The sequence below is a fragment of the Hordeum vulgare genome, chromosome 5H (genome assembly GCF_904849725.1).
Source record: "Hordeum vulgare subsp. vulgare chromosome 5H, MorexV3_pseudomolecules_assembly, whole genome shotgun sequence".
Classification (NCBI taxonomy): Eukaryota; Viridiplantae; Streptophyta; class Magnoliopsida; order Poales; family Poaceae; genus Hordeum; species Hordeum vulgare.
Window position 1 is genome coordinate 498,778,083 of NC_058522.1, and position 27,107 is coordinate 498,805,189.

At 46.2% G+C, this 27,107-nt stretch overlaps 2 protein-coding genes across 2 annotated transcripts; both read right to left on the minus strand.

Moving 5' to 3' along the window:
* Positions 1-8,686: 8,686 nt before the first annotated feature.
* Positions 8,687-10,268, minus strand: LOC123397120 (protein MEI2-like 6). Its single transcript, XM_045091791.1, has 4 exons — positions 9,667-10,268; positions 9,424-9,549; positions 9,186-9,327; positions 8,687-9,100 (listed from the first exon to the last, which is right to left on the minus strand). The coding sequence occupies exons 1-4, from the start codon at positions 10,206-10,208 to the stop codon at positions 8,939-8,941; spliced, it is 972 nt and encodes a 323-aa protein (XP_044947726.1). The 5' UTR covers positions 10,209-10,268; the 3' UTR covers positions 8,687-8,938.
* Positions 10,269-19,605: 9,337 nt separating this feature from the next.
* Positions 19,606-21,096, minus strand: LOC123397131 (protein MEI2-like 6). The gene is made up of 4 exons (XM_045091797.1): positions 20,628-21,096; positions 20,425-20,547; positions 20,186-20,327; positions 19,606-20,072 (listed from the first exon to the last, which is right to left on the minus strand). The coding sequence occupies exons 1-4, from the start codon at positions 21,056-21,058 to the stop codon at positions 19,911-19,913; spliced, it is 858 nt and encodes a 285-aa protein (XP_044947732.1). The 5' UTR covers positions 21,059-21,096; the 3' UTR covers positions 19,606-19,910.
* Positions 21,097-27,107: the final 6,011 nt, after the last annotated feature.

Consider the following 27,107-nt stretch of genomic DNA (forward strand, 5'->3'; position numbering starts at 1 on the left):
ATTCGTCGTGAACTTTTGATTTTATGTTGGAAATATGCCATCGAGGAACTTGCAAACAGCAGCACAGTGCACTCTCCCTTCTTCCCCAGATCTCACTGCGCCCGAGCACCTCCTCGTGCACTCGTCCATGAAGTGAGCAACAGCAATAGGACCACGTTGGTGAGTCGCTCTTCCCCGCGCTTCTCCCTCCCAATCCAACCATAAGTCTCATCTCTATTCTCACCCTCTCACTTCTGTATCGAACAGGAGAACTCAGACCAACAACAAAGGGGCCCCCACCATGGAGTACAAAACTGCCGCCACTACGGCCCCGTCAATATTTGGATTTAGACCGTCCAGAAGCATGTGTCACCTGCCCGCCTCATCCTTGAGCTCCTCCTCTGCCGTCATCCGATTTGGCCCACCTAGTCGTCGTCCTACGCTACGGATCTGGCCAACAGCCTCGCGCCTCCGACCCCGATTAGGACCATCGCTTCATCCTCGTTTCTTCTTCTGCTCGCATTGACCACGAGGAGGCCGCCTCGTCAAGGCACATCCCACCAGTCGCCTCGCCCCGGTCTGCTCTGCCACAGTCGTGTCCTCTATCTTAGGGGCTATTGAGGGGATTAAGTAGCACCCCGGTCGCCACCAAGCCCTCGTGACTGTCGCCGCCCTCGCCAAGCCCTCGATGGAGCGTCACCGGCCGGCACCTCCTGCGCCTATTGATCCCGCCTCTCGACGTCATCGTACGCCTCCTCGCGTACGTGCGCCACCTCCTTGGCCTCGCCTCACCGATGACAAGCCCCCCACCCCGCCCGAGCTCCCTCGCCGGAAGCCGCCGCCGCCGGGAATGGATTCGCCAACACTAGCCATGAGTGGTGAACCAATTTAATTAAGCGGCAGTGGTGCCTAGTGAGTAGTCGTGCCCGGTGGTGATTGCCCGCAGTGTTTATTTGAAAACTGAAAATGTTTTTTAACTTAAAAATGGATTGCAGGTTGAATTGTTAGAAATAAAGGGACCTTTCTGCGAAAACGTCGACGACATACGGGTAGAAGCGGTGTGTCCTTTCTTAGTAGGTATAGACTTTGAGATACTATTGTCACAAGTCAATCATTATAACACAAAGAATTAACATATCCTTTAGATACTTAGACCATGAGATTATCGTAGTCACTTCTTACCATACGTTGGACTCTGGGGTTGCCCAAACATCATCTGTAACACGGTGGACGTAACGACAACTTTCATGTTCGTTGGAAAGTTTGACACGGGACTAGATACCTCAAGAGTGGGATTTGCTCCTCCGACGATGAAGAGATATTCTTATGGCCCTCTGAGTGTGAAGAAATCCATCATCATCTAGCCACACACAAGTGACTAGGTTGGAGGGATGCCCGAACATGTCAACAAGAAGGAAGAACAAAACTGGTAACGAGGTGACTCAAGAGGATACATGTATATCTCACCACGGGTTTTGTAAAGTACCGTCAAGTAAAGGAAATAGCACATGATAATCAAAGTCCACCTGCAAGTCATTTGCGTATTCATAGGGGTCAATATCGATATCGACAGTTTCGCTATTGGTCATTGAACGAAAGGGGTTTTGTTCATGTCTATATTTTACCTAACTTCGGGGTCACAAGCTTAAGAGAATCACGATACGTTGATTGTTAGTGGAGCAAGATTTATGAGAAAATATTTATGAAATAGTGTCATCAGTATAGGAAATAGTTTCACGGGGCACCAAAAGTATTTCGAAGTCATCGAAAGAGTTTTGGGGTTTATCGGCAAATTCCAAGAATTAATATATATCTGGAAAATATTTTCGGAGATGTTAAATTAACAATAAAATGTTCAAATAATAATTAGTAAGCTTTAATGACTAATTAAATATCACCGTGTCAACTAAATATGAAAAAGTCAAAGTGGTGAAGAGTTATTGGGCCCTAGAGCACCCCCTAGGGGCGGCCGAACTGGAGGAGAACTCCCCTCCTCTTGGTCATCCAAGGGGGGTTCCTTGCCCTTGTGGCGCTTCTCCCTCTCCTTCAACCTAATACTTGAGAATTTGACCACAATTGAACACAAGTTTTTGGAGCCTCCTCTGGTTCGTTCTAGTTGATCCAATTAGAGCTAGATATAACATTCTTAAGTCCTCATAATTATAAGTCAAGTGTGGTTCTAATCTTCACTCTCTATTTCTTTGGCATCGATTAGCTCTAGATGACGAAGCACTACCGGATCGTGAAGACCGTATGCTTGTAAACTATGAAGAGGCCATGTTGTCGGTCTTCGGTTCAAGGGATCGTCCGTGAACGGTTTGAGCAATTTCAAGTATGATCTACACCAACTCTTCTTCCGCCGGAACTCATAGTTAGTAACGTTCTAGCCCAAACCGATTATGCATCTTCATAGTGTTCCTGGTTCGATCGTAGGACAAATTATTTTCTACTACATTTCCAACATCGACATCATGAGCGACACTTCCAGATGTAAATGCTTTTAGCGGAGTAGTTAGCTACACCGGTGTATCGACGTGCTATACAAATGGGTTTTAACACCTTTCTACGATGTACTTTGAAAGTGTCGCCTTGCATGTGTGGGCGATAGGAGGGGTCCATCCCACACGACAGAGAAAAAACGTCAGCGATGGTGACCAACGAACGCAAACGTTTAGCAAAACTAAGCGTATGGAATGCCCGCATCAATCACAAACGAGAGTCACTGGTCAACCGTTTGAAATATGGTGGACTTCCCATACGTCCCATCCTTATAACTATGTGCGATCACACTAACATCGCACGCACTATTCTATGGCGCACCATTTACGATGTGCACCGAATTATAAACAGTTCACGATTATAAAGCATGTATGATAAGGGGTCAATCACACACATTTAGTTACACTATGACCGTATGTGATTAGTGTGTACGTTTGTCCTTGTAAAACCGTATGCGAAGGTTGAATCTGTCCCACATGCGACCCTTTTGATAAACGTTCCTGATTTACAAAACATCCCAAATGTGTGATCCATACTTCCCAAACATGGCATCCATACTACCTGTGTCGAATGAAGGCCTATCACACGCGTTCTTCTTTGACCATTGTTTACAATGGCCACGACATCATAAATAGTTCATGGTACCAAATCGTGTATGATAAGGAGACTATCACTTGTTCATAAGTAATTGTGTGCGCCGGTGTTGTTAATCTCACACGCTATTTGTCGGCTGGCCATGTGCGCATCACAAATTCATCGCACACGCTGCTAGTGGAGAAACGTGTGTGATCCTAAAGTTGACCGCGGACGTTTTGCTTTCTCAAACTGTCTGCATTTTAATACCCTGCAGAACAAAATTTACCCCTAATTTAATGCATGCTTTCATAAGTCACATCATTTAAATTTGAAAGTAGGAAATCATGTTTAGATATAGGTTGATGAGCCAATGCAATATCGATTCGCATGTACATATACTCAACAACTACATAAGCATCAATTTGGAAAAAAAGGAAAGCTATAGAAGGGACAAATAAAGAATGATGGAACCACAATTGTATTGACGACGGCAAAGATAGAGCCAAAAGACATTCTCGTTGCTGGAGAAGGTGAAGCGGAATGCTCATATTGTGTCCCCTCCATGCCTAAAGCACGAACGACTCCAGGCCAGCCCCTAGTGATGGATGGATGGCCATCCTTCATTGTCTTCATTACGACTTCCCAATGCTCATTGTAGTCTCGATGATACACTTTAACCGTCATTGCATGTCCATCGATCATGTACTTTGCAAGAAAATCTTGAGTAAACTACTTTGGGAACTGAGGACATCCTGGATTAAGGGGTCCTTGAATGGTCGTCCTATCTTTTAGAGGCCGACCATATGGGTCGTATTATTGAAGACCGGACTGCATAACGACTTCATATTTAGGAATGAAAAGTCTGAAGACTGGCGTGTCATTCAAGTTGAGTAGGCTAGGCCGACGCATCTATCCCCGGTTAGAGGTCGGTTGTATGTAACCCTAGGGACCCCCGGTGTCTACATAAACCAGAGGGTTTCACCCACATAGACAAGTTGACTCATCTAGGGTTTAGCTCATACGATCTCGAGGTAGATCAACTCTATAGTCCTCATATACCATCAATATAATCAAGTGGGACGTAGGGTTTTACCTCCTTAAGAGGTCCCGAACCTAGGTAAACACCGTCTCCTTCGTCTCTTGCAACCCATCGATCCAACTCCATAGTTTCGGACCCCCTACCCGAGATCCGCAGGTTTTGACACTGACATTGGTGCTTTCATTGAGAGTTTCATTGTAGGATCGCCGAAAGGATTGATGGTCTCCTTAATCATAAGAGACCGAATCAGTAATGAGGACATCTTCGTCCCCGGGCAGGTTTTCACGTTCGGCAGCTTCACACTACGAGCCGACCCAACCGACCGCCTTGGCCAAATCGGATGTCTAGTTGCTGTCCAGGAGATAAGGTTAGAAAACCTCGAACTCTCTGCTGACTCCTCGGGCAATCTTCTCCCAGCTAAGATCACGGTTTTGTCCCATGAGCTCCAAAATCCCGAAGCCTTCACTTTGGGTCTCTTGTCCGGCCATGACCTTTGTTCCCTCTTGGGAGAGTTGTCTTCGAGCCCTGATACAACCTCTGCGCCCATGCAACTTCAGATGGCCGTTGCCGAACTCGCATCCCTCGTGGAAGCTACGGAGGTCAGCTCCTAAAACCGTCAAGAGATTGATCTAGACAGCATCTCGATGTCAACCAAGACGCTCGACAAGATCGAATTGTTGAAAATCGCAGATGGCCCAGACCCGACCTATGCTCGGAACATTCGAGATGCGGTTTACGAGGACTTCTATGGCCCACCCACCACCCACTTGGTAGCCACCGTCGAAGACTTAACTGGCGTGTTGGATTATGCCTCCCACGAGGTCGAAGACATGGATTATGTGGCCGATGACCCCGCTCCTGGTAATATCGGGCGATGGACAGCCACCTCCACCTACGACGTTTACATGGTGGACACACCCAACCGCAATGGCGATCATACCCCCATACCACAAAATGATGATAAGTCCGGAGAAAAGCCATCAAAGGGTCGAAAGAAATACAAACAATCCAAGGCGAACAAGGGAAGGGGGACTATACAAGGCACCGGGGAAAACACAACCCAACAGAACACCGCTAACCTCGGAGCTCCCGAGCAACCACCGGAGGACCCGAACAAGCCCGAAGGCGAGTCCGATCACGACGATTCAGACGATGACAACTATGTCCCTCCTGACGATATGAAGGACAACTTGGAAGCCGAAGACTTCACAGTTCCTGAGGACCCTCAAGGTCAGGAACGATTCAAGCAGCAACTCATAGCTACCACTCGCAACCTCCAGGCGAAGCAACAACAGATTCAATCCGAAGAAGACACCATCAACAAAAGATGGACAAAAGTACTAGCAACCTTAGAAGGATATGGCACCGAGTGGCCGGCTCAAAAAAAAAGCTACCCAAGCCGGCGCCTATTGCCTCAGTTCGACGGCGAGGACCCAGAGCTCGTGTCCTCCAGGCGCACACAGTACGACCAGCCTGATCAACCACCTCGAGGGCGTGACAGAGCGGCCGGAGAATCCGAGTATAGACTCGAGCCTCCTCGAAAAGGAAAGGAACATGCACAACCGAGGGACGAACACGACATACGTCGTGATTTGGACAACAAAACAGGTCGCAACTGATCCATCTATGGATCCAGAAGGTACTCCCCCACTCAATGGGGAGACTGACCTTGGCTTACCTAGAGTAACACACACAGGGAATCATACCGGGCACAACCAACAGCCGGTCTGTGACACAGTATAGCCCGGGTTAGAGGCGCCATTCACCCACTGTGCTTCACATATGATGTCATGCAGCACGAGTTCTCGAAAGGGTTTAAACCCGTGAACATAGAACAATAGGACGGGACCACGGACCCTGCCGTGTGGATAGAAGAGTTCCTTCTCCACATCCATATGGCCAGGGGAGATAACCTCCACGCCAACAAGTACCTGCCCCTAAAAGCTAAAAGGGCCAGCACGACACAGGCTAAACAGCTTACTCCAAGATTCTATCGGAAGTTGGGAAGAGCTCGAGGAAGCCTTCCTATCTAATTTTGAGGGAACCTACGTCTGACCCCGGACTACTCCACAAAGTATAAATGGAGATCTTCTTGCTTGAAGCTTTAGCAATCCTATTCCTTCCTTGCATCAAAGGGGCATCTCCACATAATCATATAGCCAAAGTATCATTAAACTTTTCTAAAATATACTTGAATAAGATCATTAGTCCAATGATGCATATGTTGTGATTAATTACCAAAACCACCTTAGGGAGCAATTGTACTTTCACGTGGCCTCATGAACGCAGTTGTGTGCCCCTACGGCTCAAGCATGAGCGTCGTTCACGCCGCGCGCGGCCGTAAGAGCACGTCATGAGGAGAGTCCTCGCGTGAGGCGGCATGGCACCCGTCCAGCAGTGGCGTGAGCCAAGCAACATCCCCATCATCTGCTCAAGACGGTTCGTCAAGAGGGCGCGACACTAAGGACCTTGGCGAGATGACTAGCACGAGTGGCCGTTCCGTGAGCCACAACTATGCTACTATGTGTCATGTTAAAGAAGAGAGAGAGGGTTAGAGTAACATATTTAGATACCGTATGATGTGAAATACTATGCTATTATGTGTCATGTATGTCAATAAATGAGACCATCTATGATAGTAGTTTATGATAATATGCACTATGAATGTAGTATCATACCATGGTCTCATATGCATGATACTACTATATGATACTCCCCACTATGAGTAGCATAACTATCTAAGTTACCCGGTTTCTCTCTCTTCTCATTAATTAGTTGTCACATCATATTTTTTGCTTAGGTGGCATCTATGTTACTATCTATTTTATTTACATTGTGGGTAGTCCAAGGCAACTCCAACGCACGACCCTAAACGGACGTTTTTTTCGTCCGCTTTTCGTCCGTTTTGGGGTGGCAATGGGGTCGTGTCTTCTCGGATTTGTCGATGCGTACGCATTTCGGTCGCATCTAAAACATAGCTAGATCATGCAAGCGGACGCGTTCAAGCTAGATCATGTCGGCCTAAAATAAAGCCAGCAGCCTACAGATTGGTCACCTCAAGTTTAGCGCCGACAACAAAGCGAGCAGCCGGTAAACCAGCGAGCCTTCGAAATGGGCAAGTTTTTCGCATCGGCAATAAAGCCAGCCGCCGGCACACCAGCCAGCCTTTAAAAAGGACCGCCATCACGAGCCAACCTTCAAAAAGGACCGCCATCGCGGCTGAGGTCTCACCTAGTTCAAGTCGTCGCGAGCAAACATCTCCTTCTGCCGATTCGTGAACCAAGCCTTCCTCTCGGTGACATGTTGTTCTTTTCGACGCACATCAACGCTAGTGCCATCTCCTTGGCTTTTGTCTCAGCAATGGTGGCCTCGATCTCTAGCTTCTTGCGTTGTGCGGCCTTCTCGATGTCAAGCTTCCTTCTCTTCACGGCCTCCTCCATGTCAAGCTTCTTCGTTTGAAGATCAAGATATATCTTCATTTGCTCCTTCTTTTCTTTGCTCTTTCTCTCCTCCTGCATTTTCTTTTGGCTCATCATGGTCCCCAAAGTTCCTTGGAACGAAATAAAATACGCATCACGCTTCTTATCGTCCTTGGAGTTTGTCGTGCCCCTTGGCCTCTTGAGCACATCTCCATCGTTAACCACGGCCGCCTTCTGTCCTCTCTTCTTCTTAAGAGCGTTGTGTTGGTCTTTGAACTTGGGGCAATCTTTGATGAGCACCCAACAATGCGTAAAAGCGAACGACTTATCTTTGTGTCGGGCCTTGAAGGCTTCCCAAGATTGGAATGCCTACACAATCAAACATGCGGCCACAATAGTAACATGAAAGGACATACAACGCAATCTGGTGACGTAAAGAATCTCGTCTGCCCATGGTCGTGCGGCCACAGAGCACGAACATCCGACGTCTCTTGTGTGACGGACGCGCTCGGGGAACGATGATGCAGCGGACAATGGGCTGAGGAACCTGTGTTGGCCGCGGCCATGGCAGGGTGGGAGAGATTGGCCGGTGTGGGGGGCTCATACTCAACATGAGGGTGTGCGCCTTGGAGATGATGGACTCCTTGTCGTCGAGGTCGGCCTGGTGCTGCAACACACGCCGCATGGAACACTCGACAGCGTACTCGACGATGGCCTTCTTCTCCGCCACAACAATTCGCCGATTCCTCCTCTTCGTCGATTTGGCGTCCAGCTTGGCGGCCTCCTCCGGCATCAGCTCACACCGAGGCTTCTTCACCGGCTTCTTTTTTTTCACAACGGGTTGGGCGGCCGGTGGTGGGTCGCAGGGATTGACATCTTCGTTCATGGTGGATGGAGGGAGGGGAAAGGGCAGGGCACGGGAGGGTTTTGTAGGAAAGGAAGGGAAAGTGGCCGCCTGTGCCATCAACGGGCGGGCCAAGGAAGGACAAGGGCACGTGTCCTGCCCATTCATGCGTTGTTTGTTCGACCACAAACTCGGATCTAACTTGAGACCAAAGCCGACACAAAATGAATGCGCTTTAAAAGGCTTGCTGTGTCCGTTTACCCCAAACGAACGCGGACGGACAAAATGGACTCGTGCATTGGAGTTGGCCTAACGCATAGACGGAGGGAGTACAAAGAAACAAGACTCATTAAACTTCGAGATAGTACTAACTCAGAGAACTGATGCATTCTACTCATACAAAGTCCAAATTTAAACCTCTAGGACACATATTTGAACAAGGACACAAACAAGCAAATTCTTAATCTAACCCATGATAAGTCTATCTCCCGTTCTATCTATCCATGGCATAGCATAGCATTGATAGAATGCAAGATAGAGTTGACTACAGTGAGCAGTGAGCGGAACGGCTTGCTTAGCCCCTCAGCAGCGGGCCGACGCCACCACCGCGTGGCCGATGACGCGCTCTGCCGTCGGCCGGGGGCCGTTCCGAGGCGGACCGAAGCGCACCGGCAGGAACTCCTCGTTGCCGTTGCCACAGGGGAACCTGGAGCCGGAGAAGTGCTTCGCCAACGCATTAGCACCCTGTGAATCCCAAGCAGCAACGACATGGATTAGCAGAGGCGCCGGTCCATACATGGAGCTACAGCGCCCGTGAGTGCATGCGTACCTGGATGTTCGCGTGCACAATCTCGCACACCTTTCTCGAACCCGCCGCCGCCCATGAGTGGCCGTGGAGGAAGGCGTGCAGCCGTCGCGCCGCCGACGCCGTCGTCATGTTGACGAAGGCGTAGCCCTTGTTGTACTTTTTACTGCGCGTTAATCGAATCGAGGTCAGCTTGGATCACACAGTATACAAACGCCGTCGACGGCACGCTCTAGTACGATAGTGGGGAGGGGATACGTACCCGAAATCGATTGGGACATAGAGGAAGTCGTACTCCGACATGTCGAACTTGCCACCGCCGCGCCGCCGGAGCTTGTCGTTCTCGTCGGCACAGTGCTGGTCCAGGATCGCCATCATCCTCCGCTTCCTACGAGCGAGAGAAAATAGATCACGCTTTTAAGCAACAAGAACCGGCGGATGTTTGCACCTGCTCAGCATCAGCAGTCGGCATTGAAAAGGTAAGAAGATACATAGGAGAACTTACGAGAAATTGTTGGGGATGTTGCAGATCATCAGAGATGTCTTGGCACTTCTAGGATCAAACGCAGGTTTGCTGCCCATAGGCCGAGGCGCCGCCCTCGGCTTCGGCGCCCGAGCCGAGACGGACGCGGGACTCCTTGGTGAGAGAACCGAGCGAGGGGAGGGGCGGTTTTCCACCTCGGCCTTCAGGGACTTATCGCCGGCGCCGTCGACGGTTTTCGTGATGCTGCAGCTCTTCCCCGGTAGCAGCGGTGGAGGGATGCAGTACGCCGTCACCGGACACGACAGTGAGCGGCAGTACACGGTTACATGACACGGAAGCGGAGGAGGCACCTTCACCCATGGGCGCCATGGCAAGGGCGGGACGGAGACAGACAACCCGCACGGCAACGGCAGCGAGGGCGGCGGGCGGAGGCACTGCGTCGGGATAGGAAAGCCAACCGGAAGGGATGACCAAGCCGAGGAGCAGAGCTTCGCGGGGGCGGAGGCCACGGGAACGAAGGGATGGGCTGCAGGGTTCAGGGGCCGAGTTGAGGAGGCAGCCATGGATGCCGGTGGGTCGAACAAGAAAGACTGGACTGGGGCCTGGAGGAACTTGCTTACTTGCCTGTCCACGAGGGGATTAATAAAGCAGTACACAGAAGGGGCTTGGAACGCAACAACGGTGGTTCGATCAATCTCGCTCACTCGTCTTCCTCGGCTGGTAGAGTATTCTCGACTCGTACTATTTTTGTCTTCTTTTAATAAAAATACGTGTTTCTTTTCTAGGATTGAGATTGTGTATGCTACTAGTGTCATTTGTAGCTCATTCAGTCTAGCTATATACAGACATCTCAAATCTTAAATCTTAAATTCATATGCAACTACTACGTTCACGCACACACATCGTCCGGCTACTTCATCACTCCTAAACCATATCATCGGACCATTAAAATTTGACATGTTAGGCTATGATGGATATCATCCACAGCTACCCTTGCCCTTTCCGGCGCCAATGTCGTCCTTGTCGCGGAAGTATCGCTTGAAGAGGAAGTACGGATCAAGCCGGATCTGCTCGTCCCCGAAGATGTCCTTGTCGCCACTCACCTACTTCTCCTCCTTCGATGGTAGTTCAACCATTTTATGGACCGCCCCATTCTGCTTGCGGGCGAGGGTGCGTCTGTTCCGTCACTGCCGTTTCTTCAAAATGCGGGCGCGGATGGCATCCTCCTCTGCGGCCGCCCGCGCTGCTCCATCAGCCGCCTCCGTATCCGTCATTACCTCTGCCAGATAGGCCTCAGCGATCCTGATACTCTCCTTTCCACGGCGGACAGCCTGTTCCAGGTGGGACTCGAAGTCCGCGGGTCCGATCAATGGATCGCCCGCTTGGACATGGATGATCCCGCCAGAGAGGAAACGAGCGTCCTTTGAGCGAACACTATGGAGTCGCGGCGGACAGATCCTCCCGTCAGCCGGGCACTATCCTCGCGCGAGCGACGGAGTGCAATGCGAACCGTCACTACCTCCTCCACTCTGTATGGGACAACCTCCGAGTCGATGGATCCGACTGGTCGGACCGGTTTAACAAGCCCGTTTGGGTCGATTTTTTGTTACGAGAGAGTGACTGGGCGGGTTGCCCGGATGTTTGAGGAGGGTTTGAAGGGTGTGGCTATAGATGCTATTATCCAATTTAATTGAAGTCGTATACTTGACCCAATGAACGTTTTAGTATCATTTTATTTAAACAAGTTTATCGTAATTTTTAAGTGTAAAAAGGAAGTTTAACATACTTTTGAATTATGCTCGATGAGTTCGGTACACATCGAGCAGCGAATTTTCCTTTTTACAACAAGCCGACTTAAATGATTAGGCTATGGGTGTGGCTAAGTCTGATTTGACTCAAATTTAGCTCATTCTCAATCAAATGACATAATATATTAAATAGAAAATGTTAAACAAATTTTTTGCATGATTCTCCATGCAAAATCTCATGAATATAGAATCAATTGAGACATAACTATATATCGGTCGACTAAGATTTACCAACAATGTTACGATATAGGCGAACCTAGAGAAACAATTGTGTCTTTTTGGAATGATGGTAGCAAATATCTTCATTATGGTTATTTAGAGAAAAAGTAAGGAAACAAAACCGCAAATGCAAGCAAAAAAATGGCACACAATGTTATTCAAAGGAATTGGCATATATATATATATATAGACACACACACACATACATACATATACATTTTGAGATGAAAATGCAGTGGAATCTAACGAATTAAGTGTTGTGACATCATTTTTGTGTTCTTTGGCCATCTTCAATTGTGTTCCTCAAACGAGACACGCGAATGAGCTGGCGAAAATGGTCCATGAAGAGGGCATCAGGGATAAAGTAGTCGTCTATCAAAATCAAGTGCTCCATGTCATATTCTGATTCAACACTCAACATCCCTTGATTGATCCCTTAAACTGAGAACATGCTCCCCTTCGTGCTTCGAGTCTGCAAGGACGACGAGCATCATCGTTGTTTCATCCTCATCCGGCGAGGACAAAACCATGTAGTGGTCGTAATAGTAATCCATGTATGAATCCTTCATGCTTGTTTTGAAGTAAGGAAAAAATTTCAACAATTTGGCTATGCACTACAAGAGATCGGGCCTACTATGACAAGTTAGAAAATGTCATGGAATATCCTAAAATTTCATAGAATACCTATATGTGACAATATTCGAGCGTCACTAGCATCGTCACAGAATCCCCGATAGAGATTCCTCCTAGTGACAACGCGCAGAAAAAACGTCACTAGATATGGGCCTTCGATGACGTTTCTTTATCATCACCAAGTTCTTGATGGATTTGATTGTTACATTTTGAAAAGTTTGACTGAAGACTTTTCTCAAATTTCTCAAACCAATTTTTTCGGTCACCTTGTCTTCCGCCTACTTATCATGTTTACGCGCTACTTGTGCTTTGTGTATTTACATTTCATCTTGATGATTATACTATTGCCATGTTATGCATGCACTTGTTTACTTTCTCCACTTCTAATAATTCATCATTTAGCAAATTGCTCAGATAGTAATTCACTAATTTTTCAATAACGAATCTATGAAAAACGCCTATTCACCCCTTCCTCTCTCTAGCCGATATAACGCATTTTCACCAACTCCGTCGAATGACAGCCACGTTCAAGTTGTGTGGTCACATGTTCATTTCTAAATTTTGTATTCTCTTTTGTATAATTTTTATTTATAGTTAAGAGTTTCATCAAAATTTTGTGTGGTCAAGTAACCACACAGCTTGAACGTGGCTTCGACATTGAATGGAGATGGAGATGGAGACAGTAATATCTGGAGTATTTGACATCACAAGTTGAATTTGACATCAATCGGAGTACAATGGATGCTGTTAACTTTCAGAGTTAATTTAGCAGGCCAGCAATTGGAAGGCATGTTTTCCTTTTGTTTATGAGAACAAATTGGATCCCGCGCTCCTCGGCTACTCTAAAATGAATTAATTTGTCTGCCCTTTTTTTCCCCTTCCAAACGTCGCTTCGATTTGCGTGGTCGTCAGCTTTGTAATGGATGCGTACTGAGCTGCATGCAATGATAACCTGTGCCATCAGCTGCTTCGACCTGGATTCCTGGAGTGATCGACACAGGATGAGGGAAAAAGTGTATTTATTAATAATCTAACCCTTTCATCCGAACATCTTTTTTAATTAAAGTTAGTTTAGAGTTAGTCTAGAGTTAGAATCTAACGCTAACCTCTAACCAAGTTAGAGTATCCAAACAGGACCGATAATAGTAGAGGGCAAAAAACAAAATCGTGCCAAACATCAACATATTTACTGATACGGTAAAGAAAAATGTGAAGAGCCCATGCCGCAGGAAAATCTGTTTAACAGTATGTACCGAGACAAAAAATGGGAAACATGGCCTGGTAGACGGACGGTAAACAGGCTTCTCCCTTGGGCGGCGGGGTACCTAGGACTAGGCTTCTACCGAAGCTAAAAAAAAAAGGACTAGGCTTCTCCCAAAAGACCTATTTGGTTGAATGGCCGTATGCATCTTTCGATGCAGAGGCCGGGGCTAAGCCTTTTTTTAAAAAAAAATTCTATTTGGTTGAAAACTAAATTTGGTTGAAAAAGCTAGCGCTAAACTTAATAAAAGTTGATAAAGAAATTAACTCTATGATAAATGGTTCATATAGACAATAAAATATGGCAAGTCAAAGTGTTGCAAAAATCAAAAACATGCTAACTAACCTATGATTGTTAAATTTTGACTTGATAAAATGTGGCTGGAACCAAGCAGGCTCTTAATTATGTGTCAGTTCCACGAATGACGATCCCTCAGAGAGCATACTGCAGAGAGCACACGAGGCCAAGCAGGCCGCTAGGCGTGTCAGCACCAAATCCTGCGTAAAAAAGGATAAAAGATATCGATAGGCTCAGCTGACGGAGGGAATTTAGCTAGGGGTTGCTCGTATTCCGGACGTGCGCGCTGCGATCGAAGAAGACTACTCCTGGAGCCAAAGAGCAAGCAGTGTAGCCTTGTAGGGGTAGACTTCGCGGCGTGCTCGCCGGCGAACCACTGCCGGATGATCCAACGCGACGGCGAGTGCTACTTGCCCCAGCATGGCCGTGCCGCCGCTGGGATCGTGCGCTCTCGTCACACGGGACCGCGCATGGAGATCCACTGCCGGAGTAGGAGTGCTGTTTCTTTTCCCTTGAATGCCTCCAAATTTAACCACAAAGCAGTACGTACGATGTGTGCACGGGAACAGCGACCGATCCCACCACTGTCCGGGAGATCATGTCGCTCGCTTCATCACGCTTGCAGTAGTACGGTGCTCCGATCGGACGCTGGTTTCCTTCTCTTTGTGCCCATACCTGCATGTAGACGCGTCGTCTGCAGTGCTTCCCACAGTACAAGGCAAGGGAGGAAGTCCATTTTCCCGCTGTCCCTTTCACAAGTCAAGAAGCAGCGAGAGGAAACCGATCCCCTTTTCGATCAAAAGATTTCGGCGACTCTTTTCATGTTGCTCCGTGTTGTCTTTCTAGGAGATGTGAGGTCAGTCGCCCTGTGACAAAAAAAAAATGTCGCCGAAACTACGGTATTCGGTATTTTAACTGGCACTAATTTTTATATGAACAAGAGGGTGAGAAGGGCACGGATCACTTTTTTTTCTTTTCGAACAAAAAAACGACACGCGTGTCTTTGCTATTTCCTTCATTTTAGAATATAAGTCTTTTTAAAGATAACACTACAAACTAAACACAAATCTCTTGTCCGATCAAGATCTCCTGCCCGATCTATATTTACACAAATCTCTTGATTGACCGGTGTCGTTCTGCGTTTTACTGACCGTAATTGTTTTGAACTGTAGCAGCTAGATTGCACCTACTCCTAGCTAAACACAGAGTACTCCTAGATTGCAGCTAGATTGCACCTACTCATGACTATACACCACGCTGAGTGGTGCAGTCTACCCCTAGAACACCTCACGCCGGTTGTCACTTCACCATTTAAGAGCGCCCATGCATGCATGCAACACGGACAAAGAAGGCAAGCATGATTACACCCTACAGTAGTAAATCCGTCGCATCACAAGCCAAGACGAGACAAAAATGCAGTGCACGTTCTCAACATATACACTACGAGTCCAAAATTAATGGACGAAGTGCCAAAACAACGCAACCAAACATGGCCCTGCATGGCAGAAGGCCGGCGTCCGTCCGACCGCCAACCCGTTGCCCATATTCTCCATGCTCCCCGTGCTCCACGACGCTGTGCAACACAGCATTTACTCGACCTCTGGCAAGCAAAGGTGGCAAGAAGGAGAGTTCAGTCGACTTCTTTCTCGCTGCCGCGGCTGCGGCTGCGGCTAGGACCTGCCCCTGCATGCACGCTACGGCCGGAACCACACGGCGCCCGTATTTTTCCACGGTGCAATCGAGTGCAGCGTCAGACGCCGGCAGGGTGGGCGGGGCTTCGCCGATTCCCGACGCGCTCTCATCGTCACACTGTTCGTCTTCGTCGCGTGAGCGCATGCAGCGATTGAATGAACAGCAACGATCAGGGGGTAGGTCGCTAGCTCACCTGCGAGACAGGGGTCAGAGGGATGCACTGTCACTTCGGAGCCACATCTCTCCACGGATTCGAGACCCTACACATCAATGGAGGAACCTCTCATACCCCAGCCAGCCACACATCAATGGAGTTTTGTTTTTCAAACTTCTTCCCAGAGGGTGCATTTGCTACGAAAGATTTTTAGTTTTTTCTTAATAAATTTTCAACCCATATGAGTTAGCCTAGAGTTCATTTAGTACAAATTAATAACCCTCCGAAATTCATATGAATTACCTTGCGATGCGTACAGATGAGTGTCAACTAAATTAGAAGAGAGGATCTTTCGGGGGATTTGTGCAAAAATTACACACGGCAATCGTCACGGGGGTTTCGTTAGGACATGAAATGTTTCGGGGGTTTTGTGCAAAAAATTACACACGGCAATAGTCACGGGGTTCTCGCTAGGACATGAAATGTTTCGGGGGTTTCGTGGACATGAAATATTGCACTCTAGATATTAGCAAACAACATAATGTAAGGACAAAACTACCCAGCGGCGCTGCACCTGCGTCTTGCGACAGACGAACTAATCATCATCCTAATAAAAAAGTATTGTTGCTTTAGTGCTTTAGTAATTATGTTACTTTAAAAAAAAGCAATGTGATGACAAACCCTCTCCCTTCCTCATTCATTCATGTAATGATGTCATCAGAATTTTTCAAAATGATTAAAATTCGAAAAAATTTATCTTACAAACCATTAATTCGATCGATGATCCGTTTTCGTCGTTGACTTCGTTTCGACGAAATCTTTAAAACTAGATCCCATGTCGACATGTTTCGACAACTTTTTTGTTTCTCGTACTTATCACATTAGTTGTACGTACTTGTCATATTAGTAAATACTTACTTGTCTGATAAAAGTTAACTTAATCGCCATATTTTTTAGAAATTGCGTATAAATATGACATCTTGACATAATCGGACGAGCAAGCACAAACCACATTTTTAGGACGACAACGTGTAAAAATATGACAACTCAGCATATTTAAAATCGACGACCAGAAGAATTTTTTATTTGATAATTCTTAGTAAATATGACAAATCGGCATAGTTAAACTAGCAAACAAACAAAATATTTTTCTGGCAAAGTTGTATGTAAATATGACAAGTTGACATATTTAAATTGGTAAACCAAACCTATGACATGCGTTTGTATCATGTATAATGAACATTGCTACAAGACAACAATAATTTGTCAAACACGGTTGTCAGGTTTAAACAAGCGTATTTGACAAAAATCTATACACACAGTAGCCAAGTTGACAACTAGGTTAACTAAATGTGACTACTAAGTGTCTCATAATCTAAGAAAAAGTAATAGTAATCTGGCAACTATCGATGAAAAAAAAAAGTTCTCCAAACATGTCGACATGGGATCTAGTTTTGAAGATCTCGTTGCGAAAAATCTATCTGCGTAAACGGATCGTTAATTAGATTTATAGTTCAAGAGATAAAACTTTTTAAAAATTCGACATTAAAAGACTCCGTCCCACTGCATGCTAACATAGAACCGTACGATGCCTGCATGGATCCTGCGTGTCGTTACTTAGATTTTCCCCATAACGTATATTTGAGAAAACAATACTCTTTAGGTGTGTCTTAGGTTCGTTAGGACAAATCTTTAACTGACAATTAAGGTATGCATGTGAATTTTATGATATTACGTACAAAGAGTGTTGCTTCGGTAGACCCCCTCTTTATAAAACATAGAGGGGGAAACGTATATCCATCTTGTATTGTGTACTACAGGCCGTCGTACATATACAATACAAGGTGAATATACATTGTATATGTATGACGATCTGTAGTATACAATACGAGATGAGTATCCATTCTTCGTTACGTTTTATGAAAGGGGGGTTTAACGAAGCAAAAGTGTTCATACAATCATAACTACAACAAATGATATGACGAGTTTGATGGGAGACAAGGCCACTGTGATGATGAGTTTAACGGAGGGGAACAAGAACACCGCGACAATGATGACAAGTTCGACGAAGGGGGCGATGCCGAGGTGACGACGACAACAAGTTTGATTGAGGGGGGCGCCTCCAAATCAGGTGCACCCTATCGAGAAGAGGTCGTGGTGGAGCGAAAGGACGGGCATGTCCATTTGCAATTTAATCGTTCTCACCGTCCAAACATGAGAATGGTATCGGTGGTTCCCTTGATTTCCAAGTGCCAAATACATCAACATCCAAACACTATAATTTGATTTGAACCTCAATATCAATATACTGGAATGTATATTTGGCATTGGAGCCAATGCAATGCCATGCCCCTGAATATCTACATCCAAGCAGAGAATTACTAAGTGTACTTATGGATGTAATTTAGGCACTCCATTGATATATCAACACAAAAGAAGTCAAATATGAGGATAAAAGTCTAATGCACTATTTATTATTGTGTGCCTACAAATGTTCTCTGAACTTTCTAAATATATATTCCTGGCTGCATATATTTTGAAGGTCCAAATAATTCTTCAAATTCAGTGGAGGGGGTATATTTTTGAAAATGCAGGGCTGCACGGAGCCCGGAAACAGGGTCAGACCAACAGTGGTGCAAAATGTGTCACCTATACAGAGCCCACAAATTTTAAGGCCCTAAATTTTGCATATAGAAATAGTAGTATTTTTCAAAGAAGAAATGATACATGCTGGAATTGAGCCTGGGTCGATCCGGAGCTGGAGTTGGGACTGAGTCAAAGCCATTGAACACAGGTGCTTGATTAATATTTTTTTTTTAAACTCGATCGATAATATGAAAATGCTATCATCGATCTAAAAAATGTACCATCGTTATAAGAAACATGATCGTTTGTGCTTAATGAGTCTCCCTTTTTGATTAACTTCAGTTTCTATTCCTAGTTAACTTTTGGCAGGGATCATTACCGATAAGGATGATAGTGTAGCAGTTCAACCTGACATGACCCAAGATTAGATGAGTTAAATGATTTGGATATTTTCAACCTGACATGACCCAAGATTAGATGAGTTAAATGATTTGTCTAATATCCAAGCATGATCTCCAATTAATATATGCTAGTACTTCATATTTTAATTTAATTTAATTTATCTTATGTTTCAATAATTACTTGTTAACTTATTTTTTAATGAGATAGGTCCTATTTTTTAGTTTCCCATACATCGAATGCTCAATTGGTGGTCTTGGAAAGAGTGGGGGACGTTTGGAGCTCGGCCTCCATGGAGGTCGAAATTTTTGAATAATTCAAAATTCAAACTTTTCGGTTTTAAAAAAATCTGAAGAAGAATATGGAAATAAAGAAGGATGTTATGCGTATATATGCAAAAATTTAGGATGAAATACCTTGAAATACCGTCTGCACAAAAAAGACAAATTCATGACCTGAAATGATGAATAATGTCATGTGTAAAAAAGCTTCAGATTTGTCTTTTTTGCACAGCAATGTATTTTTTTCTGAAAATTTACATAGATGTGTGTTACACCTTCACTTATCCCTGTATTTTTTTCAGAATTTTTTGAATTGTAAAAATATGAATTTTTATAAAATTTGAGTTTCAAATTTAAAGGGCTCCATGGAGCTCGGGAGCCAAAAGCAATTTCCGGTCTTGGAAATCATTCTTGTAGACACCTGGGCATAGCTAATTCCAACATGGCCAGAAGCACGAACATATCCTTCCAAGAAGAAATTCTTCCACCCCAACATCTTCTACAATTAGCATGCCTTTTTTGGGAATAATTAACATGGCATTTGCTGCCTACTCCTACTTGTCTATTTTCCCAACGATAATATGCTTCAGACTAGACAATTTTTGGGTATATGTCGCACACATTTACACATCGTGCAAAACACCATCATATTTATACTAGTACTGTCAGTTCATCAAGAGTAGGCTTCGAGATAGTAGTACTCAGACAGCGAACGCACTCTATTCATACTACAAAACTTCAAATTTAAACCTCGAGGACACATGCATACTTGAACTAGGAGATAAGCAAGCAAATTATAAAGGAAATTCGTAAACCAAGCCTATGACTAGTCGTCTATCTCCCGTTCTATCCATCCATGGCATAGCATAGCGTGGATAGAATGCAAGATAGAGCGGACCACGGCGGCCGGTGCGGGAAACGGCTTGCTCATCGCCTCACCAGCGGGCTCGACGGACCGCTGCCTGGCCGACCACGCGCTCCGCCGTCGGTCTGCGGTCGCTCCGCGGCGGCCCGAAGCGCACCGGCAGGAACTCCTCGTTCTCGTTGCCACAAGGGAACTTGACGCCGGAAAAATGCTTCACCAACGCATTCGCACCCTGCGAGCCACGCCATTGATTAGTACGCGTGGCGGTTCATAGTTCATACGCAGAGCCATGGCGCCGGTGCCGGCGACGGTGACCCGGGTGGCGGTCTCTATATATATGCGTACCTGGATGCTTGCGTGCACGACCTCGCACACCTTGTTGGAGCCCGCCACCGCCCATGAGTGGCCGTGGAGGAACTCGTGAAGCCGACGCGCCGCCGTCGCCGTCGTCATGTTGACGAATGCATATCCCTTGTTGTTCTTTGTTCTGCGCAGCAAACAAGCCGAGCTCAGCTTGGATCACACAAAACAAAAGCCATGGACGGCACGCACTAGTACGATGGGGGAACATCAGGAAGCCGTACCCGAAGTCGATTGGGACGTAGAGGAAATCGTACTCCGACTTGACGGCCTTGCCGACGCACCGCCGGAGCTTCTCTTTCTCGACCGCGCAATGCTGGTCGAGGATCGCCATGAGCCTCCGCTTCCTGGGAGCGATAGAAAAGAAGACCCAGCCTTTATGTATCTCCGATCGAAAAAGGAAGGAGACATATACAGGAGCACTTACGAGAAGCCGTTTGGGATGTTGCAGATCATCAGGGACGTCTTGGCGCTTCTTGGGTCAAAGGGGGGCTTGCTGCCCATAGGCCGAGGCGCCGCCGCAGGCTTTCGCGTCCGCGGCGAGACGGACCGACTCCAGCTGGGTGAGAGAACGGAGCGAGGGGAGGGCGGCGGAGGTGGCACCACACATGGCAAGGGCGGGACGGCCACCCCGCACGGCAGCGGCAGCGAGGGCGGCGGGCGCAGGCACTGCAGCAGTAGGGGAAAGCCAACCGGCATGTGGGCCGGAGGTGGAGGGCAGAGCATAGCGGGGGTGGACGTCACGGGGACGAAGGGAGGAGCGTTGGGGTTGAGGCGCCGAGCGGAGGAGGGAGCCATGGAGGTGGTGGCTTTTGTGGAAGGATTGGGCAGGAGGAAGAGGAAGTGAAGAAGCAGCATAGCTGTGTACACGGGCCGAGGGTTTATAAAGCAGAAGAGAAAAGGGGGTGGGGATGGGGATGGGGGCTCCGTGTCTCCCTCGCAACAACAGTGTCTCGCTCACTCGCCTTCCTCGGCCATGGAAGTATTCTGCACCGTTGTACCGCTAGTGCATGCGCTGCATTACCCTTGATGGCGTTTCGCCCAAGATACAACTGGAGGTGCTTGTTTAAGCTCGGTCATCTCACTGCAATATTAGCAGCATAGCTCCGCAGGCTAACTGGGTATACTGCCGTAGGACCATGATTACCGGATCTTCTTTTCTGAATCGCAAAAGATTTTGATATGGATCGACCGTGCTCCACGCCACAGTAGGAATAGTTTCCAGCGAACAACCAAAATTACACTCTTCAAGAGGGGAATGTTGGGCGCCTCCTCTCGGGTGTCGTGCACAGCGGTTGGGCGTGCACATCGATTGAGAAAAAAAAATTAAGATGGAATACATAAGCTCCACGTAGCCACAACCTAATGGGGAGGATTCTCTTCCTGCCGCTGGCAATCCTCCTCACCCATTTCCTCTGCCATCAAATCTCCGCCATCGGGCCTCCACCTCTCTCCCACTTGCGACAGCGGCGCGACGGCGGGGATGGAGGGACATCGGTAGGGCAGCCGAATGAGATGGTGGTGGCGTGGAAGCCCTTCCCCTCACCCTATCAAGCGTTGGATCCAACCATAGCGTCGTGAGACCGAGGTGAAGTGCAGCGACGGCGCAAACTGGATGGTGACCGCAAGGACACTTAGAATGCGGCCTAATCGCCGCCCCTCTCTCCCGCTGCTGCTGCTTGGGGACGCGTGTCACCGCCGCCATCACCGTTTCCCTTCTTCCTCGCCTCTCGATCGGGGATCCTGACTATTGGGTCTCCTTTCTTTGAGGTATGAGCAGCTAGGTTGTCTTAATCACAGCGCATCAACTCCCTTTGTTTCTAAATCAGTCACTTCCACTAGGGTAGGGAGAGGATCTTCACAACTTCTTGGTTTGCCAGTGCGCACCCGGCACACCTAGGATGATCCACGGGCATGCCAAAGATAATGATCCAGGGAGTTGTCCATATTCAGCGTCTAACTTCCATGTCGAGCTGGCCCTGATCTGGAAGAATTCCGCCCACGGTGTTTTATAATTCCAGTGCCAAGTGGGTTCAATTTAACTTACTCTTTAGATCTGAAGTTTGTACTGGAGTTGTTGTTGGTTCATTCATATTCGTTCAGTAGATGTCCAATATTGCCTCTGTATTTAGGTTCTGCAAGTCTGTAGACCTCTTATCTTTACTATGACTAAATTCAAGGATAATTTTCTGAAAAATTAGATAGAGAGGGTGTATATCTGATCCAATAAGATGCAGGATGATGCTGATAGTTTTTAAACACAAGTAGGTTATTAGCTATCCTTTGTCAATATATACCATTGTTGGATATTCATAGAAATTCATGAATATATGTTGTTAAAATATTTTAAAACTTTGGCCATCGGGCAGTGATCATATTATTTCCTTGGTTAGTCGACTAAAGCTATTGTTCAATATTACTCACAAGTGTTCTGCTATTTTGTATTGTCTTCCAATGTTTGTTGTTTGAGCGGTTGTGCTTGTTATGGAATAATAACTATAATTATGCTGATTGGGGCTGCATCTAGAGAACTGTATTCTAAAAGACTAAACATCTGAAAATTAGTATCGATGGAGACCATTTAATATCTCTCTAGGGAGGTTGGTGTGAGCAGAACCGAATGGAGTTGCACCAACCAAAATGCTCAACTCGACACATTTTTCAAGTGTGTAAACAATATTATATGACCCTCGATCATTATTATGATCCTGAGTCCTCTTGTGCGTGCTGTTTTAAAAAATAATGTCAAATCTCTTCTAATGTTTTTTGTAGTTTCATTTTGGCATGAAACTCAATCAATATCTTGTTTCTTTTAGCTATGTACTTAGTTTTATCAACTGATGATTCTTCCCTATTAAATGAGCAGGATGATTACGAGGTCGTCCGAAAAGTAGGTCGAGGGATATACAATGAAGCCTTTGAAGGTAACAAACGATGAGCGATGCATAAGAGCATTTAAATCACTAAAATAGTGATCAAAACACTCTTATATTTTTATTAGATAGTAGTCGCCGACTCGTAAACACAAAGTAATGAAACTTATTTACTCATTTGCTTCTTAATCTAAACTATTGGGACTCACCAAAGAATTTGCAGCGACAACATATATATGGTGATATCCAACAAAGCTTGTTTGGATGTGTGTTCTCGATTAATGCAGAGGCCTGAAGCCGAACTCTTTCATGGTTCAATCTTTTTGATACACATGACAAATAATCAACAAATTCACTTCGATCTGTTTGATGCAGAGTTTACAGAAAGTCACTGGTAGACTGTTGAATATACGTGGAAATACATATTTCTAGTGGGTATTTTATCTCTTAATATACTAAGAACCAAATATTGTTATTTTCCGCTGAGTAAGATCTCCAAACCACACCTTGTTGATCCATGTGAAGTTACCTGTCAGTAGTTTCACCATACCTTTCTCTTAAAATGTTGCTTTGATGTATGGTAGTTTACATCAACAACAAAATATCCAATGTTCTACTGTAGCATGTAGCCATTCTGTTTTTTTAATTACTCCCTCCGTCCCAAAATAATTGTTTGCGGCACTTATTTTGGGATGGAGGGATTATTCCTTAGCTAAGATGCTGGATTATTCTGCGAGTTATATCTTCTTACTTGCATGCTTGTTTGTCTTCATAGATGTCAACTTCCTCGGGGTCGTGTCAGCAGGCTTTATTCAATCTGGTAGACCATCAGATTCTAGAATGTCGCAGGATAATTGCCATGATTTAACTTCAGATTCCCACATGTTTTCTTGATATGAGTGTATGCTCATGTAGTAATTAGTTATTTGGTTCCACGCTGAGGGATATGGAGATCAAGCTGCACACTATCAAGAGGCCTTCTCCAGAGGTATTCTACAAGTTATGGGAATATATCCTCTTCATTTCCTGCACCTTGCAACATCTCCATCTAAAGCCAGGGTTATGGAGATGAAGAGGATCTATTCTCATTCTTAAAAACTTACTTGTTGGTGTTATAAATGCCTATTACGAAACTAAGCATGAATTTATATGCTACACATGGTGTTGGCAGTGTGTCATTAGTGCTTGTGTTAATAGTTAGTAGATGTTTAGTACTGCCTCTGTATTTTGGTTCTGCAAATCTTTAGACCTCTTATCTTTGCTACGACTAGATCCAAGGACAGAGTATCTGATTAAACAAGTTGCAGGATGATGGTGAGAGTTTTCAAGCAGCAGTACGTTATTAGCAGTCCTTTGTCTAGGATACAAATTTCGACACTGGCAAGTCTTATGATTTTTCTTTTTATTTCCCTTCCAACTAATGTCTATTGTAATAAAAGACACTACACATTATGGATTTGTGGGAAAGTGAATTGTTGCTTTTCTACTTGTTGTTTACCTCAACAAGGGTGAGGCTCGGGAAAACACATGCCTTTCTCTGTATTTTAGTTACTGTGTTAACTGTTTTTTTTTTGCAACTTAGATTGTCTGATGCAGTTCGTCTCTGTACAATTAATAACATCTTCCTTGTCTTCCTTCCCCTCTCCTTCTCCACCCCTTAATTTCCAAGTGATTTCAGTATGGTGTTACTGTTATGTAAACCTAGAAACTTTACCGAAACCTAAAAATTAGGCAAACTGTTCCTGCAAGAACATGTTGTTGGCTGGATGCACCACGCCTTATTTATACGTGAGATCTGTAAATTGAGGTGTCTTGCCGTGGTGTTCAACTTGTTTATACAGTGGTGCTAATTAATTTTATATACACTAGCTTATATTTATGTGTTTCTAGAGCGGATGTTCCACTGTAATAGTTTGAACTGTTGTGAGAGGTATTTTGAGATCATCCTCCTTAAAAGAGACAAATTGTTTGATTGTGTGTTCTATAGTCTGATGTCTCCTTAAAACAGAGATATAGAACTATGATTCTGTAAATTATATTTATTACTATATCTGTTTGAACATAATGAATGTCATCTTCTATTTTCTTCCATTCAACTTTGTAATTTTTCATCTTCTATGAGGAATCCGTAACGCCATGCTAACAACTGTTAGTTTGTTATTAACAGAAGACAAATGTGTGTAAACGTATAAAAATGGCTGCATAGAACGTGATGAGGTGTTTAAGCAATACAAGTGCGCATAGATACGCTTCAAGAGGCACGCCATGGCGTGCCCTTGCCACTAGTCTAAAGAACAACTCCAACATTTCAAGCCAACTGTCACGTGTATCCATTTGGCTCGAAACATATAGAAAAATCGGTCAAACGCGACAAACCAAATGGCCGAAAGTTTATCTTTTATTCGCGCTATCCATTTTAGTCATAAATTTATGTCGTGTTTGTATCGATGTGGACGCACGACATGTGTCCTTGTCCTTCCCTAACCCGTCAGGCGATGACGGGTTGATTATTCCCTCTTCTCCAATCGATAACCAACACACGCAACCGCTCTACCGGCCGCTGTCGTCGCCCAGTTTCGATGCCTAGGTCGGCTGCCCGCATTCACGCCCCGAGCAGCACGCCAACCTCGACGACCCCCTACTCTAGCGTTTGACCGACTATTTTGGTTGTTGTGACGGCACCCCAACGGCGACGCCATCATGCCCTCGCTTCCTTTGTCGGCTGCACGCACGCACGGCGACCTCGCTCGTCGAACACCGCCACATTTGCCTCCAGGCCTGCTATTCGGTTGTAACAGTTCGGAACTGACGCTCTAGAAGATTCCTCTTTTATTTCGTTGTCGTCGTGTGATTATTTTGTTTGTTGCATTCATCATGCATCATTCGCATCATCCGCATTGCATCGGCATTCCGTTGCCGGTATTTTTCAAACTTGCATCTGTTCGTAGTTGTCAGTCCTCACCATTTTTGTCGTTGACCGTTTGAGATCAACCACACACGCACACGCCCGCGGCATCGCTAAAATCTTGTTTTTAAAAGTGTGTATAAAACATCCACGGATTAGGTTGAAAGTTGGCGTGCGGTCTTGATATAATGTAGCTAGACCGTCTGTCAAATTTCTTCGTAATCAGAGTCCGTTTGATATCCGAACAATCGAGCGTAGCGGCACCGTCATCGATTTATTCATCAGACATTTTTTGGTTTTAGAACTCATGTCACGGGACATCATTATTCATCTCATCTCAGCCCAAACACCTCCTACACCGCCCACCTAGCTTACCCCGTGACCAGAGTCGTCCGCTTGCGATCCAACGGCTCGAATCGGGCTGAAATCAGCTAACCCTAGACATATTTGCCAATTTAAGAGCTTCCCACGTCCTTTTAAAGATACTCTAACCCCTGCCTCGAAATAGGCACCGCCGCCACCTCCCACCACTCAGCTGCCTCCACCTCCAGCCTCGGCCCGTCAGGCCCATTCGGGGCCCTCGCAAGCCCGAACCGCGTCGTCGCTCGCCCGTAGTAGCCGCTCCCAAGAGCTCCACATCGGGAGAGGAGCTCCCGATCCAGAGCATCAGCACTGGCCGGAGCTTGCCGTCCCTCCCACCGGCTCCGCCCCTCGTCGGGGCCCGCCTCGTGTCCCGCCGTTGCCCCGTCGCCACCTGCGCACGTGCCGTTGTGCCCTCCTCCATCGTTCCGCCATGGCCCCGAGCCTCGCGGCCTCAAGCTTGCAGCCCGACCGAAAGCCTCCAAGTCCCGCCGCAGGCCGCCGCCGCGTGGGAATTGCCGCCGCCGTTGCTCCCCTCGATCCTGATCAGGATCGGGAGAAGGAGTGCCACCAGGAGCGCGCCACGCCAAGATCAGCGGTCCACCTCCCCCCACCTACGAAGCACCGATACTTCAGAAATTTGTGTATCGCCGTTCAGTACTTCGCCGATACTTCGATACTTCAGATACGCCTTCGATACGGGTATCCCCGAAGTATCGTCATTTTTAATTTAAAAGAAATGGTGATACGCGTATCCTCAAAGTATCGC

Coding starts and splice junctions, on each gene's coding strand:
- LOC123397131 (XM_045091797.1), bottom strand. CDS start 21,058: ATGCTGCTTCTTCACTTCCTCTTCCTCCTGCCCAATCCTTCCACAAAA. Junction 20,548..20,627: donor AACATCCCAAACGGCTTCTC/GTAAGTGCTCCT, acceptor TATCGCTCCCAG/GAAGCGGAGGCTCATGGCGA. Junction 20,328..20,424: donor TACGTCCCAATCGACTTCGG/GTACGGCTTCCT, acceptor TTTGCTGCGCAG/AACAAAGAACAACAAGGGAT.
- LOC123397120 (XM_045091791.1), bottom strand. CDS start 10,208: ATGGCTGCCTCCTCAACTCGGCCCCTGAACCCTGCAGCCCATCCCTTC. Junction 9,550..9,666: donor AACATCCCCAACAATTTCTC/GTAAGTTCTCCT, acceptor TCTCGCTCGTAG/GAAGCGGAGGATGATGGCGA. Junction 9,328..9,423: donor TATGTCCCAATCGATTTCGG/GTACGTATCCCC, acceptor ATTAACGCGCAG/TAAAAAGTACAACAAGGGCT.